General features: G+C 39.8%; 1 protein-coding gene across 5 annotated transcripts in view; it reads right to left on the bottom strand.

Moving 5' to 3' along the window:
- Positions 1 to 21,630, bottom strand: part of PTPRM (protein tyrosine phosphatase receptor type M) — a 747,728-nt gene that overhangs the window by 288,938 nt on the left and 437,160 nt on the right. For all 5 annotated transcript variants that reach the window (XM_073790533.1, XM_073790536.1, XM_073790535.1 and 2 more), the window contains 3 exons: positions 17,639 to 17,748; positions 3,499 to 3,700; positions 610 to 712 (listed from right to left, as the gene is read on the bottom strand). In XM_073790533.1, the coding sequence (XP_073646634.1) occupies positions 610 to 712; positions 3,499 to 3,700; positions 17,639 to 17,748 (415 nt within the window). The remainder of the gene's footprint in view (positions 1 to 609; positions 713 to 3,498; positions 3,701 to 17,638; positions 17,749 to 21,630) is intronic.

The following is a 21,630-nucleotide window of genomic DNA, read 5'->3' on the forward strand; positions in this document are numbered from 1 at the left end:
CCCACCCCTCCAGGAGGTCACAAAGCACCCAGCTGATATCCCTGTGCTATGCGGCTGCTTCCCACTAGCTATCTACCTTACATTTGGTAGTGTTTATATGTCCATGCCACTCTCTCACTTTGTCCCAGCTTACCCTTCCCCCTCTCCATATCCTCAAGTCCTTCTCCAGTAGGTCTGTGTCTTTATTCCTGTCTTACCCCTAGGTTCTTCATGACATTTTTTTCTTAAATTCCATATATATGTGTTAGCATATGGTATTTGTCTTTCTCTTTCTGACTTACTTCACTCTGTATGACAGACTCTAGGTCTATCCACCTCACTACAAATAGCTCAAATTTCATTTCTTTTTATGGCTGAGTAATTGTATAAGGACTGGGGTTTTTGTTCCTTGTCTTCAAAGAACAACCCACGTGCATCAGAATCAAACTCTTTACACAGTACTTGATCACCCCACATCAAAACCCTATCCTTCCCCTCAGTCCTTTCTTTTACTTAGAGTTCATAAGGATATGGGTTTACATGTTGACTGAGGCGTGTAGCAAATCCCCAGAAAACACATGTGAGATGACTTCAGTTTTCACCTAAAACCACCCCTTCTCCGCTTGGTACCTGACAGGTGCGCCTCGGCTGTGTGCAGGCTTCAGCAGGACTGTCACCGTGTTGTCGGTTTGATTCAAGGGCGTCTCAAGTTCATAAGCCGGCATGGAGGGTGCTGGGGAAGATGCATGAGATAGGAGACTCATGATTTCTGGTTTGTCTTTTCCGTTTCCTTTCTACTTTCATTTACAATGAGCATTAAAAACACAGCACACTTAGTTTAAATTGCCTCTGTGAACCAACCACAAACAGCCTTTACGTATTTACCCAACCCTGAACATCAGGGACAGCTGTTAAAACCATCATGTGTTGACTTTGGTCTTGAGTTTAACCTGGGAGGGGGCACGAGGGGGGGCTTAGGAGGTGTTAGTAATACTGTTTCTCGATTCGGATTCTCGCTAAATGGGTGTAGCCATTACATCCATCCATACATGTACATCACTGTAATTAGATTGTAAATTGTAAAATAAATTTAATTTGTGTACTTTTCTGTACATACGCTTTTCTTAAAATATTAAATGCAAATTTAAGAAATAATTACTAGGATCATAAAACTGATCATTTCAGTTCTCCCATCTAAGTCAAGGTTTCTTGTGTACCAAATATCCATCCGGAGATCTGAAGAGGCCCTCAGGAGTCAGAGGGCCTGGCTGGACCTAGTGAGGCACCGGTGGGCTCTCTGGGAAAGCACAACCGAGGAAAAGATACTGAGTTGAAGTGAGAAAGGCTTGGGTTTGACTTTCTGTTGCCTTTTGTTTCGACCAGCATGAGAGCTTAGGCACAGTAATTCTCTCTGAAGCTTCAGTTAACTCATCTATCAAAATAGGAGAAATTACCCTCCAGGGTTATTACGGGAATTCAAAGAGATAATAGATAGAGATGGGCAAATCTAGTTCTACAAATGTCAGCCCTCTTCCCAGGGCGGATCCCATTTCCAAGGCCATTTCCTGGCAGTCTTTGCTTTCTGGATTGTTCAGCTCGTTACTAGAAGATAACAGCTCTTCGGTAATTCTGTCTTCACGGTGCACAAGAGACATCGCTGCACGAAGGCTGTGACGCCGGCCGCAGAGGCACCGGCCTTTGTAAGGCCCTCAGGTCGGGTCCCTGATGAGGACAGTAGAGGCCAGTTTGGCGAGTATCGTTTTTTAAATCTCTTACATACAAGAAGCTTTTATGTAAAAGACATGGGTTATAGCTCAGGTCCATTCAATGGATCTTCTCAGCATTAAAATTAGCCCTAATTCTGTTAAAAATTAACTCCAGTTCATAACACAAGCTACATTTTGGATAGAGAGTAGTTCTCTGAGGTCCATGGAAGTAGAAAATAGGGGCCCAGAATCCGTAATTTCTTTGAACCATAAAAATCAAATAGTTATTCTTGATGAGCCTTTGCAGGCTAACTAAAATGTCAGCTGGCTTTGCTTCGGGATAGAACTGTTGAACTTGGCGGGCTAGGAGCGGCCAGACTCACACCAACCAGAATTTTTACCTAATACAAATGGTAAAAGTGAATTATTTTTTCTAAAAGAATAGCCTCTTTAAGATAATAATCGTTGAAATATGGCTTCCATAGGGAGAAATTACCAAAAAAGGGGCTTGGAGATATGTACACTGGCACACATTACCTCTTTAAACAGATAATACCATCTTAATTTACATCCAGGGGTAAATTCACTTGATCAAGATCAGAGAAAAAGCACTGGGAAAAATTATAACTAGAACTCATATTTTCTGATTCCAGGCCCAGTGGTCTTTCTACTCAGGCATCTGTACAACTTATGTCATTTTCCTAACCTCTGAAGTATCCTTCCTCTTTTCCAACTCTCCATGTTGTTTTTACAAGCTAATGTCTTATATCAAACATCAAGTGTCTATTAAATTTCAAGTTAAGTTTGTGCTCATAAATTAACTCTTACACAATGCAAAGTTATCCCTTAAGTTATAATTGCTTAAAAACAAAATTCCAAACCTCACTCCTCCCTCAAAACCTAGTAGACGGCTTAGAGTACTTGTGCTGTATTTCCTTCCCTTCCTTCAGTCCTAAGGAAAATCTCTCATAGAATTAGGGATGAGGGACAACAGATATAAAAATCAGGCTAAGTATTACTTAGCTGACCCTGACTGATGAGAAGTTACTCCATCACCTGCCTCCTGCTCTTCTACCCCCAACCAAAACAGTCACAGCCCAAACCCAAATACTGCCCTACTCGGATCCAAAGGGGAAAACGTAGAAAAGGAAAGACGTCCCCTGGAACTGTGTTTATTGCTGCTGCATATCCCACACCAGATGGCAACTCCATTTCCTCTAGTCTGAAGCACAAAGACATTTTCTGCACAGGTGCACATGCCCAGAAATATTTCCCAAATTATGTCCTTTGTTGGATGGTGTAATTGAGTCTCTACAAGAAACAAGCTGGCGGATGTAAGTGCTTGGTGCCCCCCCTCTGTAGTAGCCTCTCTCTTGAGGACGTGAAACTGCTAACAGTGAAGGTCCCACGGAAGGCTGAGCCTTCTGGAAGGGACTCCACATAACGCTGCCTTTCTGCTGAGCACTCCCTTGTGAGAGACCTCGCTATGGAGACTTTCCCGACACTGCTGCTCTGGGAACTTGGGACTGCGAAGGGCTGAGAGTGCTGGGAACAGCATCTCCCACTCATGTCTGAGTTCTCCGACACACACTCTTAAAACAGTGCCTACCTCCTGACGCAGGACGACGATCCGAAGCTCCCAAATGATAAACATTTGCAGCGTTTCATTGAATTCCATAAGTCCGATTTTCATACTTACAAAAACATGAATTTACGTGTACGTTTGGGTGAGCTCTGCAGACTTGACAATGGGAATGAGAAAGTACCCAAATGCTACTTCTGATATAAGACACAGCTCATGAATGTACGATACCTGATATTTTGGTGGTGAACTGATTTGTTGCCGGGGGTCCAAAACCCTTAGCCGTGCTAGCTCGGATGGTGAAGGAGTATGTGGTTCCTGGATACAGTCCGAAAAACAGAAAGTGGGTTTCATTTCCCAGTTTTGAAACTCTTCCACTTTGATTGGATAGATCTATTTCTGGGTCAAAGGAACTGACTGCCTTGTAGGTGATCTGTAAGAGAAGACGGATGTGATGAAATACCTGAGGCAGATCGACTGAGACTGCATCTTTATCCAATAAGCCCTCCTGATGTATGCACTGTCAGACGCTTTATGATAAGCTGTCCTGCTCCCCTAGACTCTTCAAATCCTGGATCCAGTGAACGGGCACAGGAACTCAGCCAAAACTGTGATGAGTTATTACTTTTATAGACAGAGGAACCGCAAGCCAGTAGATTAGAACATAAAGAATGAGTTCAGGTTTAAGCTAATACCTTGAAGTTGTTTGTTTTCAAAGTGTCTTGTTGGAAAATTACATTACAGCTGGCTTAAAACAAAATAACAAAATAGACAACCAGCTCAAACAGATAAGGACCTGACAAGGGGAAGGCCTCATCTCTCATCCAGGGGTCAGAGTCTGATTTTGCCCTGAATAGGATTACCGTATGCTGGTAAAAAGGGCACTTTTAAGCGTTTTCCTTAATGTGGGCAAAAATATCTGCTCCTAGATGCGTGTCAGTAGCCCTTAATGCTGTGACTGTGGTGTTTGCAATATGTTCTATTTACTTTTTTCTTTAGAGCAATGCTGTCCAATAGGACTGTCAGGATGGGAATGCTCTATTCTGCAGTATTCAGTGTGGTGGCCCCTAACCACAAGTGGCCACAGAGCACTAGAAACATGGCTGGTGAGACGGCAGAACTGAAAAATTTACTTCATTTTATTATTATTTTTTAAAATCATTAAAAAAAATTGAAGTTACTTGATTTACAATGTTGTGTTAGTTTCAGGTATACAGCAAAGTGATTGTATAATTATACATACATTTACATATTGTTTTCCAGATTCTTTTCCATTATAGGTATTACAAGATACTGAGAATACTTCCCTGTGCTATACAGTAGGTCCTCGTGGGTTATCTATTTTATATATAGTAGTGTGTATATGTTCATCCTAAACTCCTGATTTATCCCTTCCTCCCTTCCCCCTTCGGTAACCATAAGTATCTCTTCTATGTCTGTGAATCATTTTATTTTAATTAACTAAAATTTAAATTTAAATTGCTCTGAATGACTAGGAGTTTCCATTTTGGACACAGTGCAATTCTGGAAGCTTTATGTTTGCCACGTGACAGGTGTTCAAATCACCCTGGATGAGTCTGGATTGTGTGAAAATAAATATAACATAGGTGTCTTTAAATTTTGCCCTTTCAAATGATGTTTTAAAAAATTTCACTCTAGGGCTTCCCTGGTGGCGCAGTGGTTGAGAGTCCGCCTGCCGATGCAGGGGACACGGGTTCGTGCCCCGGTCCGGGAAGATCCCACATTCCGCGGAGCGGCTAGGCCCATGAGCCATGGCTGCTGAGCCTGTGTGTCGGAGCCTGTGCTCTGCAATGGGAGAGGCCACAACAGTGAGAGGCCCACGTACCAAAAAAAAAAAAAAAAAGTCACTCTAAGTAGTTCATCAACTCTTCAAGAATATGCATTTTAGGGGTGATTACTAATTTCTCCTCCTTGTAAAGGCATAATTTTTAAATGTGGCATATTCAAAAGTTTTAAATTGCAAAACTGAGCACTTTTCTTGCTTTTAGATAGGTTAAAGTTACTGATAATTTATGTGCATGAACACTAACACTGTTATTATACCAACTGATAATTGACATTCTTTCTTCTTATATTTATAGCATGTCATTATAATTAAGGAGACCTCTCTGAAAGAATATTTAGATTGAGTCAACTATGCTTTGGCAAGAAAATGTTTGCTGTATATATTAATCACCGCCGTGCATGACACCATCAGAGTCAGGCAGAAGATCTGCTGTTAACCCTCTCATGGGCTTCCCTCATGAGGTTCCTCTGAGTCAAGAGACAAGACCACGTACACCAGCAGCTGCTGTCGGGGGAATTCAATGTCACTGCTTTGCGCTTAGCTGCGCACTTTGAACTCCATCCTGAGAGCTCCAGAGAAGAGGTAGAGAAGGCAGATCTAAGCTGTGACTACATAACTGCTCCTCCAAATTTATTAATTCGCTCATTCACAGCAACTTCACTGCACGTCTCTTGTGTGCCAAGCACTGTACTCCAGGCTAGCCGGGGTCTCATGTGGTGATTCAAACACAGTACCTGGCGGGGGGGAAGGTAGCAGTCTGGTAGTAAGGGGAGACCCAACCCAGCAGTGAGGATGCAGTATAATTAGCATAAGGACTGGCCTTATGAAAAACTTTAATGGGATACAAATGCGTACGGGACAAAGTTCAAACTTCTGAGTTCCCTGCTTAAGACTTGCCTACACCTTCTTCTCTAAACTTCTTTCTTTTTCTTTTTTTTTTAACATTTTAATTGGAGTATAATTGCTTTATAATGGTGTGCTAGGTTTTGCTGTATCACAGAGTGAATCAGCTATACGTATATATATATCCCCATATCTCCTCCCTCTTGTGTCTCCCTCCCACCCTCCCTATCCCACCCCTCTAGGTGGTCACAAAGCACCAAGCTGATCTCCCTGTGCTATGCAGCTGCTTCCCACTAGCTAGCTATTTTACATTTGGTAGTGTATATATGTCCATGCCACTCTCTCACTTTGTCCCAGCTTACCCTTCCCACTCCCTGTACCCTCAAGTCCATTCTCTATGTCTGCATCTTTATACCTGTCCTGCCCCTAGGTTCTTCAGAACCATTGCTTTTTTTGGTTTTTATTTTTAGATTCCATATATATGTGTTAGCATACAGTATTTGTTTTTCTCTTTCTGACTTACTTTACTCTCTATGACAGTCTCTAGGTGCATCCACCTCACTACAAATAACTCAGTTTCGTTTCTTTTTATGGCTGAGTAATATTCCATTGTATATTTGTGCCACATCTTCTTTATCCATCTGTGAATGGACACTTAGGTTGCTTTCATGTCCTGACTATTGTAAATAGAGCTGCAATGAACATTGTGGTACACGACTCTTTTTGAATTATGGTTTTCTCAGGGTATATACCCAGTAGTAGGATTGCTGGATCATATGGTGGTTCTACTTTTAGTTTTTTGAGGAACCTCCATACTGTTCTCCATAGTGGTGGTATCAATTTACATTCCCACCAACAGTGCAAGAGGTTTCCCTTTTCTCCACATGCTCTCCAGCATTTACTGTTTGTAGACTTTTTGATGATGGCCATTCTGACTGGTGTGAGGTGATACCTCATTGTAGCTTTGATTTTCATTTCTCTAATGATTAGTGATGTTGAGCATCCTTTCATGTGTTTACTGGCAATTTGTATATCGTCTTTGGAGAAATGTCTATTTAGGTCTTCTGCCCATTTGTGGATTGGGTTTTTTCTTTTTTTGATATTGAGCTGCATGAGCTGCTTGTATATTTTGGAGATTAATCCTTCGTCAGTTGCTTCATTTGCAAACATTTTCTCCCATTCTGACGGTTGCCTTTTTGTCTCATTTATGCTGTGCAAAACCTTTTAAGTTTCATTATGTTCCATTTGTTTATTTTTGTTTTTCTTTTCATTTCTCTAGGAGCTGGGTCAAAAAGGATCTTGCTGTGATTTATGCCATAGAGTGTTCTGCCTATGTTTTCCTCTAAGAGTTTTATAATATCTGGCCTTACATTTACGTCTTTAATCCATTTTGAGTTTATCTTTGTGTATAGTGTTAGGGAGTGTTCTAATTTCATTCTTTTACATGTAGCTGTCCAGTTTTCCCAGAAACAATTATTGAAGAGGCTGTCCTTTCTCCATTGTATATTCTTGTCTCCTTTATCAAAGATAAAGTGATCACAGGTGCATGGCTTTATCTCTGGGCTTTCTATACTGTTCCATTGATCTATGTTTCTGTTTTTGCACCAGTAGCATACTGTCTGGATTACTGTAGCTTTGTAGTATAGTCTGAAGTCCAGGAGCCTGATTCCTCCAGCTCTGTTTTTCTTTCTCAAGATTGCTTTAGCTATTCGGGATCTTTTGTGTTTCCATACAAATTGTGAAATTTTTTGTTCTAGTTCTGTGAAAAATGCCATTGGTTGTTTGATAGGGATTGCATTGAATCTGTAGATTGCTTTGGGGGGTATAGTCATTTTCACAATGTTGACTCTTCCAATCCAAGAACATGGTATATCTCTCCACCTATTTGTATCATCTTTAATTTCTGTCATCAGTGTCTCATACTTTTCTGCATACAGGTCTTTTGTCTCCCTAGGTAGGTTTATTCCTAGGTAATTTAATTCTTTTTGTTGCAGTGGTAAATGGGAGTGTTTCCTTAATTTCTCTTTTAAATTCTTCATCATTAGTGTATAGGAATTCAGGAGATTTCTGTGCATTAATTTTGTATCTTGCAACTTTACCAAATTCACTGATGAGCTCTAGTAGTTTTCTGGTAGCATCTTTAGGATTCTCTCCGCATAGTTTCATGTCATCTGCAAATAGTGACAGTTTTACTTCTTCTTTTCTGATTTTTACTCCTTTTATTTCTTTTTCTTTTCTGATTGCTGTGGCTAAAACTTCCAAAACTATGTTGAATAATAGTGATGAGACTGGGCAATCTTGTCTTGTTCCTGGTCTTAGAGGAAATGCTTTCAGTTTTCACCATTGAGAACAATATTGGCTGGGGGTTTGTCATATATGGCCTTTATTATGTTGAGGTAAGTTCCCTCTATGCCCACTTTCTGGAGGGTTTTTATCATAAATAGGTGTTGAATTTTGTCGAAAGCTCTTTCTGCATCTATTGAGATAATCATATGGTTTTTATCCTTCAATTTGTTAATATGTTGTACCACATTGATTGATTTGCATATACTGAAGAATCCTTGCATTCCTGGGATAAACCCCACTTGATCATGTGTATGACCTTTTAAATGTGCTGTTGGATTCTGTTTGCTAGTATTTTGTTGAGGATTTTTGCATTTATATTCATCAGTGATACTGGCCTATAGTTTTGTTTTTTTGTGACATCTTTGTCTGGTTTTGGTATCAGGGTGATGGCGGCCTCGTAGAATGAGTTTGGGAGTGTTCCTCCCTCTGCTATATTTTGGAAGATTTTGAGAAGGAAAAGTGTTAGCTCTTCTCTAAATGTTTGATAGAATTCACCTGTGAAGCCATCTGGTCCTGGGCTTTTGTTTGTTGGAAGATTTTTAATCACAGTTTCAATTTAGTGCTTGTGATTGGTCTGTTTATAGTTTCTATTTCTTCCTGGTTCAGTCTCAAAAGGTTGTGCTTTTCTAAGAATTTGTCCATTTCTTTCAGATTGTCCATTTTATAGGCATATAGTTGCTTGTAGCAATCTCTCATGATCCTTTGTATTTCTGCAGTGTCAGTTGTTACTTCTCCTTCTTCATTTCTAATTCTGTTAATCTGAGTCTTTTCCCTTTTTTTCTTGATGACTCTGGTTAATGGTTTATCACTTTTGTTTATCTTCTCAAAGAACCAGCTTTTAGATTTTGTGATCTTTGCGATTTTTTCCTTCATTTCCTCTTCATTTATTTCTGATCTGATCTGATCTTTATGATTTCTTTCCTTCTGCTAACTTTGGGTTTCTTTTGTTCTTCTTTCTCTAATTGCTTTAGGTGTAGGGTTAGGTTGTTTATTTGAGACGTTTCTTGTTTCTTGAGGTAGGATTGTATTGCTACAAACTTTCCTCTTAGAACTGTTTTTCTGCATCCCACAGGTTTTGGGTGGTCGTATTTTCATTATCATTTGTTTCTAGGTATTTTTAAATTTGCTCTTTGATTTCTGCAGTGATCTCTTGGTTATTTAGTAGTGTATTGTTTAGCCTCCATGTGTTTGCATTTTTTACAGTGTTTTTCTTGTAATTGATATCTAGTACAGTGTTGTGGTCAGAAAAGATACTTGATACGATTTCAATTTTCTTAAATTTAGCAAGGCTTGATTTGTGACCCAAGATATGATCTATCCTGGAAAATGTTCCATAAGCGCTTGAGAAGAAAGTGTATTGTGTTGTTTTTGGATGGAATGTCCTATAAATATCAATTAAGTCCATCTTGTTTAATGTGTCATTTAAAGCTTGTGTTTCCTTATTTATTTTCATTTTGGATGATCTGTCCATTGGTGAAAGTGGGGTGTTAAAGTCCCCTACTATTATTGTGTTACTGTCAATTTCCCCTTTTATGGCTGTTAGCATTTGCCTTATGTATTGAGTTGCTACTATGTTGGGTGCATAAATATTTACAATTGTTATATCTTCTTCTTGGATCGATCCCATGATTATTATGTAGTGTCCTTCTTTGTCTTTTGTAATAGTCTTTATTTTAAAGTCTATTCTGTCTGATATGAGAATTGCTCCTCCAGCTTTCTTTTGATTTCCATTTGCATGGAATATCTTTCTCCATCCTGTCACTTTCAGTCTGTATGTGTTCCTAGGTCTGAAGTGGGTCTCTTGTAGACAGCATATATACAGGTCTTATTTTTGTATCCATTCAGCCAGTCTGTGTCTCTTAGTTGGAGCATTTAATCCATTTACATTTAAGGTAATTATCGATATGTATGTTCCTCTTACCATTTTCTTAATTGTTTGGGGTTTGTTATTGTATGTGTTTTCCTTCTCTTGTGTTTCCCACTTAGAGAAGTTCCTTTAGCATTTGTTGTAGAGCTGGTTTGGTGGTACTGAATTCTCATAGCTTTTGCTTGTCTGTAAAGGTTTTAATTTCTACGTCAAATCTGAATGAGATCCTTGTTGGGTAGAGTAATCTTGGTTTTAGGTTTTTCCCTCTCATCACTTTAAATATGTCCTGCAACTCCCTTCTGGCTTGCAGAGTTTCTGCTGAAAGATCAGCTGTTAACCTTATGGAGATCCCCTTGTATGTTATTTGTTGCTTTTCCCTTGCTGCTTTTAATATTTTTTCTTTGTATTTAATTTTTGATAGTTTGTTTAATATGCGTGTTGGCATGTTTCTCCTTGGAATCATCCTGTATGGGGCTCTCTGTGCTTCCTGGACTTGATGGACTACATCCTTTCCCATATTAGGGAAGTTTTCAACTATAATCTCTTTAAATATTTTCTCAGTCCCTTTCTTTTTCTCTTCTTCTTCTGGGACCCCTATAATTCGAATGTTGGTGCATTTAATGTTGTCACAGAGGTCTCTGAGACTGTGCTCAATTCTTTTCATTCAAGACCCTGTCAGCCACGTGGCTGCTAGTGTTGGAGGGTCTCCTGCAGAGGCAGGGGTGGCTGTGGCTCACCACAGGGACAAGGACACTGGCAGAACTTCACATGGGATGACATCATATTTTCTTCTGTCCTGGTCAGGGGACAAAGATTTACTGCCCCACAAATACTGGGCTTTTCTGACGCTGCTTTTGCTTATAAACTCTCAGCTCCTTGGAATGTGATAGAGCTAACTCTGTCCTCTTTCCTCCACCATGAATTCAGATTCACTCTTGCCATTCAAATACTGACTGAAATGTGTGAGCACGAGCACTGCAGTCAGCAGGAAGACACAGGCCCTGCCCTCGGGCAACCAATAATCTGGACTGGGCTGGGGAGGAGCTGGGGAGACATCCAGTAAGTAAATTAATAATTTTTAAACACTACGTGCCATGGAAGAAACAAACAGGATGCTAAGATGAAGGGGATTTGGGGGTGGGGCCCATGCTCAGCCATTCAGAATGGCTGGGGGAGCATCTCCTGAGGGGATGACAGTTAATTGAACTTGGGAATGAGTCAGCCAGGCTAGGAGTCCGGGGAAGAACAGCATGAACTAAGACCATGAAGCCGGAGCATTCCAGACACAGATGATGGACAGAAAGAAGGCCCCTGTGGCGGCAGGCCAGCCAGCGAGGTGGCGTGGTCCCTGGGGGGCTGGAGACGTGGGGGGGGGGCAATTCCCTGCAGTGCTCTGTACCCCAAGGGAGAAAGTGTGGAGACATACAACAGGGGCCTTTGAACAATTTTAAGTGTGAAGATAAAATGATCTGACTTCCCTTATAAAGAGATCACGTTGGCTGCCAGGTGGAGGATTGCTTTCTTGAAGGGGGCACCAAAGGTAGTAGGAGGACCCCTAGGAGCCCTGGCAGAGGCCATGGCTGAGGCCACAGCACACGTGAGAGAAGGCAGTGGTTTGGACCAAGGGTGGGGCCATGAAGAGAGAAATACATGAAAAGAATCGGCAAGTTTTAGAGTCGACATGAGCAGAAGTCAGTGATGGACTAGATGTGGGGATAGATGGAGGAACCAAGACAGGCTCCATGTTTGGGCTTGAGCAAAGGATGTCCTGCTTACTGAAATGGGATGGAATGAATGAGAAGTTAACTGCTGGGGGGTGGGCATGTCAAGGTTGAGATGCCTGTGACAGTCAGGAGGACACACCGTGTAGGACATAGGGCTGGGAGCTGAGAGGTCTGGGCTGGAAGTAGACACCTAGGGGTGAGCAGCGTTGGAACATTACGGTTCAGGACTGGATGAGGTCCCTGGGGAAACGCTGATATTTAATATAGGGCACAGAAGGAGAGCCAGAAAGCAGGGAGAAGCCAAAAGAGACAGCCGTCATAGAAATCAAAAGAACACAGTGTGTTAAGAAGGAAATGCTTTCAAAGATGCTGCCGGGAGTTTGAGACTGGAACCAAAAACATGTCCATCCATGTCTCGAGCTGGGGCTCCCATTCTACGTATCCGTAAAGCCTTCCCAAACCCGTCCTAACGATCACTGGATCTGCTCAACACTGGCTGTTGTGACTGTGTCCCTACCATCCATTCGGCAATAAATCACGGAGAGCTGTAAGAGCTCTTTGTAGTCTGAAATCGTGATTTAAACATGCCAAAGGAATTGGAACTTTTCATACAGTTGTCTCTTCTTTCTGAATAGTGATAGCTCATTCTTCTTTCTGACCCCACTGTGATCAGTAAATATTTGGCACTCGGTATATATTTTCCTAAAGACTCCAGGGAGAGCAGGTCTGTGCACGCACTCACACACATGCTCACGGTGCGGCAAGAAGGACGTTTGCTCTGCAAAGCAAAAAGCAATTGCATTATCAGAGGACTTGCTGTTTTACCAGTGCTGATGGGTTTGTACTCGCCTCTAGCCATGGTCTTGCAGGATCAGCTAGACTGGGGTTCTTTCGGTCACAGTCCTTGATAATTTGTTAAAAAGCACAGATCCTCTCCCCAACCCATAACAAAGCACGTACACGCTGCTCTTACAAATCGTGAATCCTCTCCCTCACCTCTAACAAATCCCTAACAAGCAACTATGTTGTGTCCAAGTGGACACAAAATGTCAGAAAGTTCATGGATTCCCCCTCAAACCCATCCAGAGCCCTGGAGTCTGAATTCCAGGAATAAAAAGGTTCCTCGGGAACACAGTGAACTTGACCCTAGAACTCCATTGCCTGCGCAGCTGATGGTCAGTAAGCATCTGTCCTCCTGAGCAGTACTTCTGAAGGGTACCCAGCTCCACGCTCACATCCAAATGCAACACGTACTTTCAGTATTTATTTTTTCACTGGTTCATTCAGCACGTTTATTAAGTGCCTAGTAAGTACCAGGCCAAGGACGAGCAACGGGAGACTCCCAGGAGGGAGGTCTGGGGCTGAGGTCACACCTGGCCGTTTCGCTGGCTGAGGGCCAAGGTGATTCTAATGATGCCTCCATGGAGAACACTGACGTTCCAGGGTGGACCCAGGGACTTGATGGGATGCCCACGCTGAAAGCAAACCGACACGCAGACAACATATGTGGGGTTAGATCAGGTGAGGTGGAGTCAGCTGCTGCTCACATTGGATGCCTTCTGATTGGCAGGTCAGTGCCTGAAATACTCCAGCATCCTCTTTCCCTTCTCTAAGTCTCAAATTCTGGAGAACCAAAATGGAATAACACGTAATCTCTGACCACGAGGGGAATCAATCTTCCAGGGAGTTGTGAGTAGGCTGCAATGCCAGCCAGCCTTAACTACAGTCCTTCAACAGAGGGGCAAGCAATCAAAGGAACCAACAAGTAAATCAGATTCCAGGGGATGCAAGAACCTAGGATGCTCCACGGAAAAGTTCAAAATTTGACTTAGATGCTGAAAGATAAGCAGAAGTGCCACAGGAGGAGAACGAGGGGAGGCAGTCAGGAGGAAAGAAGCGGATAAGCAGAAGCAGGTGTGAAAAACCAGAAGGTTCATGGAGAAAAGGAAAACTCCATACACATGGCTCATTCAGTTCCAGGAGAGGATCATGGGAGATGCAGTAACAAGTATCAGCTGGGATGGTACCATGTATGGCCTTGAACACTGATAGCAAACAGGGCCCCTCAATTCTCCCTCTCTCCACCCATGTGAACTGTCTCAGGGGAGAGTGATTCACTGAGCCCCACTCTCCAGGTGGGGGATCTTGAGGTATTTTCAACTCTCCATCCGTCAGCGCCCCAGTGGGCTGATGAGTCCAGACTGTTCTCCTTTACTATGTGCCCGACAACCCTGCACACGCTGCACTGAGGCAGACGTTTGGTCCTCATTTCATTCTTTTCTAGAATTAGCTGCTGATAGGACTGCTCACTTCTAGTAGAGGAGAGAGAGGATCTTTTATATTTTGTTCTCTTCTAATACCTTATACATACTAAATGTTTTTTTTCAAAAGCTTGTTGGTGTGTTACTGTCGTGAACAGGAGTTTGGAGTTGATTCACTAAGCAATCGTGAGCCATATAAAGTTACTGGGGTACAATGAAAATACTGGGACATACATCCCTGTGCATTTGGGAGTATTACTGACTGAGAAACTTCCCTAAACAGGCTTGACATGCAGTGTCTGAATTTTGATAGATATTCCCAAGTTGTCTACATGAGAGGTTGCAAAATTGTGTGTCCCCATCAACGGTCTGTGCACACAAATTTCACCACATCACCCCTTAACACTGGATTTGCACCAACTTAAACGTTCTGAAGAGTCCGTTTTATTTCATTTCTTAATCCTTGCTAAGGTCAGGTAGCTATCTTTTCATCTGCTTACGCCATTCAGATTTTTTTTTCCTATGAATCAACTCCTTTTATTCTTCACCCATTTTTCCTAATGGAGTGTTGTCTACTTATCAATCTGTATCAAGTGTGTTGTAACTACAGCCACCAGCCAGTTGACTGCTACAAATGTTGAAAATAATTTCCCCACGTCTTCTGTTTGTATTTAGACTTTTCTTTGTGGCATTTTCTATCATTCAGAAGTTTAAATTCTTATATAACCAAATCCATCAATCTTTTTTAAATGACTTCTGGGTTTTATGTCAAGATATATTACAAAAGCATCTTCCTTATTTTTCTTATAGTGTTGCTATGGTTTAATTTTTGTGTTTAGTTCATGAACCTATTTGGCATTTATTTTTGTATGATGTGGAGGGGGTCTTATATGGCATATTCTTGTAATAAAATGCTGGGTTTGCTAGCATTTATTAAATTTTATCCATGTATAGTCATAAGAGCACTTGCACTATAAATTTCTACCTTGTAAAATTTTGGAAGCACATGCATCTAGTTGTTCATAGCAGTTACCTCTGAAAAGTGAATTTGGGAAGCAAAGACATTCTATTTTGAATACTTCTGTGCTTAAAGTATCCTTTCAGAGAACAATACTGCATTTATAATTTGACAAAATAAAAATCTGGATAGCTATTGAGGAGAAGTGTAATTACCGGTCCCAGATTTTAGGAAGATGTCTCAGATAGAATGAAACAGCTGAGCAGGAGGTAAGGCACGAGAAGGGCTGGGGCTACAACACAGCTGGGGACAAGAGGAAGGAAGGCTAGTCTGAGAAGGCTGAAGATGGGGACGACAAAGAACTGAGGCCAGAAGGTTGCTTTAGTGCCGTCATTGCCGTAACTTCCGGCAAAAGATGACATTGACAGCATTTTCCAATCATTAATGATCTGGTATATCTTTCTTAAGAGGTAAAGAGAGAACTTGAGAATAACATGAACCTACAGCATGTTCACTTACAGCATTTACAACATTCCTGCTGTTTTTTCTCCTCTCCTTCAAAAAACCATACAAGTGTGCTCCTCAAGAAACACCCATATCATTTATTACTAAGCTTTTTTCCAACTATGATAACGTATCTTGCCTTCCAGTTTTGACCTACAGTCAAATGTGTTTCCGTGACTACACTGTTTCTAAGGTCTTGGTTTCCCTTTGAACAACGGTTTTATTTCCTTAGCATGTCTGTCCCAGGGGTCCATACTCCCACATGTCTGTGGTCCTCCAGGGAGGGGACTGGTCTGGTTCACCAGCAGCCCTGCACCAGGAGGAAGCTGGGTCTCCTGCAGACTCAGGTACAGGCTGGGAGAGCCCCACGGTGCAGTGTGTTTTAGCCAAAGAGGAGCTCCCTGCACAGACACCATCTAAGGCCCACCTTGGGGAATCTGGAATACCTTCCTTCCTACTTCTAGAAAACATGGAGAAAAGAAGAGAAAGATTCAACAGTCAGAAACTTATACTTAATCACTTAAGCCTGATTCACACATTTGGCATTTTCCCTTTGGTGCCTAGAAAAAACAACCGACCTGCTCTTCTTACCTATATCTTGAGTTTTAAAATGTTGATTTACAAGACATTCACACATCCCTTTTGTAGCAGCATTTAGATCAGTGTTCAGCTAGGAGGGACATTGTGGCTGCTGAAATCAGAGAGACTGATGGGTTCTGCTTTTCCTATTGTTTTCACATTAAAGTTACTTATTCCATGAATATTATGCTCCATGGGATCAGAAAGAAAGGATCTCACCTTTATTTTCTGTCCGTCTAGATATCAACATGTGGCTTTCAGGAGAGGTGGACTGATTTCTTGGTACTTAATGTTGATTTCAAAGACTGTATCTTTTCTAGTAAAATATTCTGTTATCCTGAGGTAAGAATCCACAAAACAGAACTAAAAAATGGTCATGGGGCCAAAAATATTAACTAAAAGATTCTGATCACTGAGGAAAAAAAATGAACTTGTTTGATTTGATTATAAAAAACAACTCTACAAAAGAGAGTCATGAATTTTCATGATTCTTTTACAACGAAGCAGCCAAGGAAAGCATCATAACTTAATGTGAAAATCAACTTTTTTTCTTTTCTCTTACTTTGTTTAGCTTTTGATGAACAACAATTTTTTTTTTTTTTTTTGCATTTCAATACCAATTTTTAAAAGGTACAAGGAAACATAGCTGTGAGGCTAGTTGGGTCAGGGAAAGGGTTCACCAATGGTGACTGTCTGACAGCAAATCTACTCCGGCTTTGTCAGTAGCTCTGAAAGGTATTCAGGTAGAGGTCCCATAGGAAGAATGGCTGCGGATTTTAGAAACCAAACAACATATAATTTTGTTGAATTTGCATTCACATAAATGCTAGCTTGAAAAAAAAATGCACCTGCTTGTTTCTATGACAATAGGCAGAGTGAAATCACGCTCATACAGATGTGATGATGACTGCCACCCCGCTATTGCTGTTATTTTTTTCCCTGAACAAGTCATCGAATTCTTCTCTGCTATCTATCAGTAGACAAAACTGTGTCACAGAAGTCTAAAGGCTGTTTTGCTAATGCTAAGAAACCAGAAGACATTATTCTGTTGTTATTCCCAAGACAATGTCTATCAACTCCACTAATTGGATCATCAGCGCTCTTCTATAATTCAGGAGTAAAATATTTTAGAGCTGGCGAGAACAGGATGCCATGGTTGCCTCCTGTCATATACAAATAATGTATATGACAGAACACTTACTGTTTTTAACAAAGGTGATTTTTAAACTATATTATAGTGTGGCTTTACATCTAATAACATGTAATCTGGAAGCATCTAAATCATGGTGAATATACATCCTGAAATTATACATAATTCGAAAACTCATTTTTAATTTTTTTGCTTCTATTCAGTAACCATTATAACTATTAAAGGCATTCAACTTCTTAAAAGGCATGATGTTACTATGCATTTTTAAATACTAGTCTAGCTATCATAGAAGTTACAGTAAAAATTAAATTACTAACAAATGTATATACTACCTCATATAAAGTGATGACACCATAGGTTTGAATTGGTTCTCGCCATTGAAGAAATATCTTCTCTTCAAAGGTACTTCCTTGGATGGATTCAGTAAGAACAGCACCTGGAACTAGAAGGGGGGAAAAAATCGATACATATTTAAGTAAACCAAAAACAAAATACATTTTTCTAGACTTGACAGGTTTTTAACTCTCTATTGAGGTGTAATATTTTAATAGATATATTCCATTTTCTTGCAAAAACCTTCAATTTAAAACCATTTTGGCTATACTGTCTTTATAAAGAAAAGAATTTCATCACATCTTCCTCTAAAAAGTTTGAATCAATTAGACAAAGCTCAGTATCATCTTGTAAATAAACTTTTTTATTCTTCAGAAATAAAGAAGGATGTGGAGCAATGCGAATTCCCACACATTGCTTGTGAGACCATAAATTGGTACAGCCACTTTGGAAAATAATTTGCCTGTATTCACTGAAGTTAAAGAGGCACATGTCATACGACCCAATAATCCCACCTCAGGTATATTCCCTAGTAATATTCTTGCACATATGTACTAGGAGACATAGACTAGGATGTCAGCATAGTAGCATTTTAAAATAAAACTAATAAATTGGAGACAAAAAATAGTTTAAGAAATTAGTTTATATTCACTCAATAAAATACAAAAACGACTGAAAATCGATGACAGCTTTATACATCATCATGGATGAATTCTATAACCATAACACTGAGTGATAAAAGCATGTCAAAGAAGAATATGTATGAACTCCTGGACTTATACTTAATATGTCTATGAAAAGTACACACAAAAGAGAAGTTCTACAAAGATGTGATGTAGATGAAATATTTTTAAAATATTTCGTTTTATTTATTAATAATAAAACAGATTTGGGAAAGTTTGATGCCATTTTTTAAAACCTAAAGTATGTAACACCTTTTGATTAGCGAGAAAATCTAATTGACATAAGGGAAGACAGAAATGTACTTGCCAATTTTCTACAAAATAACATACAATATTATTTTTAAAATATCATTTATCTCATATTCATTTAAATTAAGTTTTTGAGTATGCTTTATATGCTACACAATTTAGTGTCTAGTGTGCCTATCCTATTTATAAACCAGTATATCTGTACTGCCTATAAGTATGCGTATATTTGGGGATGGTGCGATCAAACTTTTTGGTGATGGTGTGAGTAATCAAAAAGTGGTTTGAGAGGACTCAGGCTTCTCAATTTCAAATTTACTAAAAAGCTACATACAGTATTAGGACATCATGATATTGGCATAAGGACAGACAGATAGATCAGTACAACAGAATTGAGAGTACAGAAATAAAGCCCCACATTTATAGTCAATTGATTTTTATCGAAAGTGCCAAGAAAGTTCAGTGGGGTCAAAATAATTTTTCCAAGCGGTGCTAGGACAACTGGATATCCACATGTAAAAGGACGAAGTTGGTTTCCTACTTCACACCAAATATGAAAATTATACCAAAATAGATTAAAGAGCTAAATATAAGAGCTAAAACTACAAAACTCCTAGAAGAAAATATAGGTGTAAATATTCATGACATTGTATTAGGCAATGGTTTCAAAGATATGACACCAAAAACAAAAATAAGAAAAGAAAATATAGATAAACTGTACATCAGTAAAGTGAAAAGCTCTTGTGCTTCAACGGGCACTACCAAGAAAGTGAAAAGACAACACACAGAAAGGCAGAAAGCTTTTGCAAATCATGTATCGGTCAAGAGACTTGTATCTAAAATACATAAAGAACTATGAAATCCCAATAAAAAGATAAATAATCCAATTAAAAACGGGCAAAGGATCTGTATAAACAGCTCTCCAAAAAAAGATATACAAATGGCCAATAAGCACGTGAAAAGATGCTCAACATCATTAGCTAGCAGGAAAATGCACATCAAAAGCACAGTGTGATAGCACTTTACACCCTCTAGAATGGCTATAATCCAAAGACAGATAATAGCAAGTATTGGCAAGAATGTGGAGAAAGTGGAACCCTCATACACGGCTGGTAGGAATGTAAAATCACAAAGCTACTCTGAAAACAGTCTGGCAGATCCTCAAATGGTTAAACACAGATAAACTTACCATATGACCCAGCAATTCCACTCCTACGTATATATCCAAGAGAGCTGAAAACATGTCACTCAAAGGCTTGTACACAAATATTAAGAGGAGCATTATTCATAATAATTAAAAAGTAGAAACAACACAAATCAACTCATGACTGTATAAACATATCTCAATAAAGTTTAAAACATGGGGGCTAAAGAAATGTTTGGTTAGCTTGTGGAGGGTATGAATAGCCCTCTAAGGGTTGGTGAGATCTCCTCAGACTAGAAAGACTGACCAGAATTACAAAAGGACTCATAGGCAATACACATTTGTTTAGTTGAGGGGCTACTTAAAGGTAGATCTAGGACATTTATATTGATAGTTATTCTAAACAGAACTAAGGAGAGTTTAGCAGAAAAAAAAATCACTGATTCAGATGGGGGGGCTTGGGTTCTGATTTAAGACTTTCCAGTGAATAAACTGTGAAATTTGGGCAATGCACGGACCCTCCTTAGGTCTCAGTTGCCTCACTTCTAAAATGAGGAAGTTGGAGTAAGTTGATCCCTAATGTCCAAACTCTAAAAAATATATAAATGTGAAACTAATCGTTTGTCTTAGGTTGAAGGAATTGATGTGAAACTACATCGAAGCAAAGAAACAAGGTATTTAAGAAGTGATGACACCGGTGAGTTCTAAGAAAATTTGGATTCTGGGCTCTGAGACTAAAATGCTCATCACAATCAGAAGTTGGACTACGATGGGCCATGCCAGAGAAAGCTCTACTAAGTCTCAGACTTCCCTGGTGGTGCAGTGGTTAAGAATATGCCTGTCAATGCAGGGGACTCGGGTTTGAGCCCTGGTCCAGGAAGATCCCACATGCCGCGGAGCAACTAAGCCTGTGCGCCATAACTACTGAGCCTGCGAGCCACAACTACTGAGCACGCGAGCCACAACTACTGAAGCCCGCACACCTAGAGCCCATGCTCCACAACAAAAGGGGCCACCGCAATGAGAAGCCCGCGCACCGCAACGAAGAGTAGCCCCCGCTCGCTGAAACTAGAGAAAGCCCACGCACAGCAATGAAGACCTAATGCAGCCAAAAATAAATAAATTTAAAAATAAATAAATAAAATAAAAATTTAAAAAAAAAGCTCTACTAAGTCTCTTCCTCTTGACCTTGAAAGTGTTTATTTTGATGTCATCAGGTTCCTCACAGGATCAAGATAATTATGATGCATGTGTGGCTCTATTATTTTGTGATAATATTTCTGAACTGAAAATATTTAGTAATCTATGTACAGACGTAAAGAGGGTGAAAACTTAGAAAAAAACAAATCTTTGGTTTCATTCGATTAGTATAAATGAGAGTAAAATTTAAAAAAAGAGAGATTGTCAAAATTATGTTGAACAGAGGATATTTTAAAAGGATGAATGTAATAAAATATATTGGAGGGCTTGTAATCATGAAAATGTTAACAACAGGAAAACCTAAATGGGATTCATATAATTGTTGTTAGGTCAGGAACAGATCAAGTGAATTAAAATACCAGAAGAGTTAGTTAGATTAGGGAAACTGGTACCTCACAGGAACTTAGGTCTGGTGCCTTTTTTAGAAGTTCTAGGAATTCATGATTTGGGATATAGAACCATAATATCTAAGTTAATGGAATTGAGCCCTATAGTGTCTAGTGACACTCTTAACAGTAATAAAAAGATAATTTTTCACACATATTTTCTGATGAAATAAATAATATTTCAATAAAAATATACTACAATAAAACTCACGATGTACAACAAATTGTAGCCTTTGTTAATGGCAGATAAGTAAAGTGACACTTCAATTCTTTTTTCTTCATGCTCGGTAGGTATTAACAATTTTTCTTTTTCTGTCTTATTTGAAGTCTTT

This window comes from Tursiops truncatus, chromosome 13 (assembly GCF_011762595.2).
Source record: "Tursiops truncatus isolate mTurTru1 chromosome 13, mTurTru1.mat.Y, whole genome shotgun sequence".
In the NCBI taxonomy this organism is placed as follows: Eukaryota; Metazoa; Chordata; class Mammalia; order Artiodactyla; family Delphinidae; genus Tursiops; species Tursiops truncatus.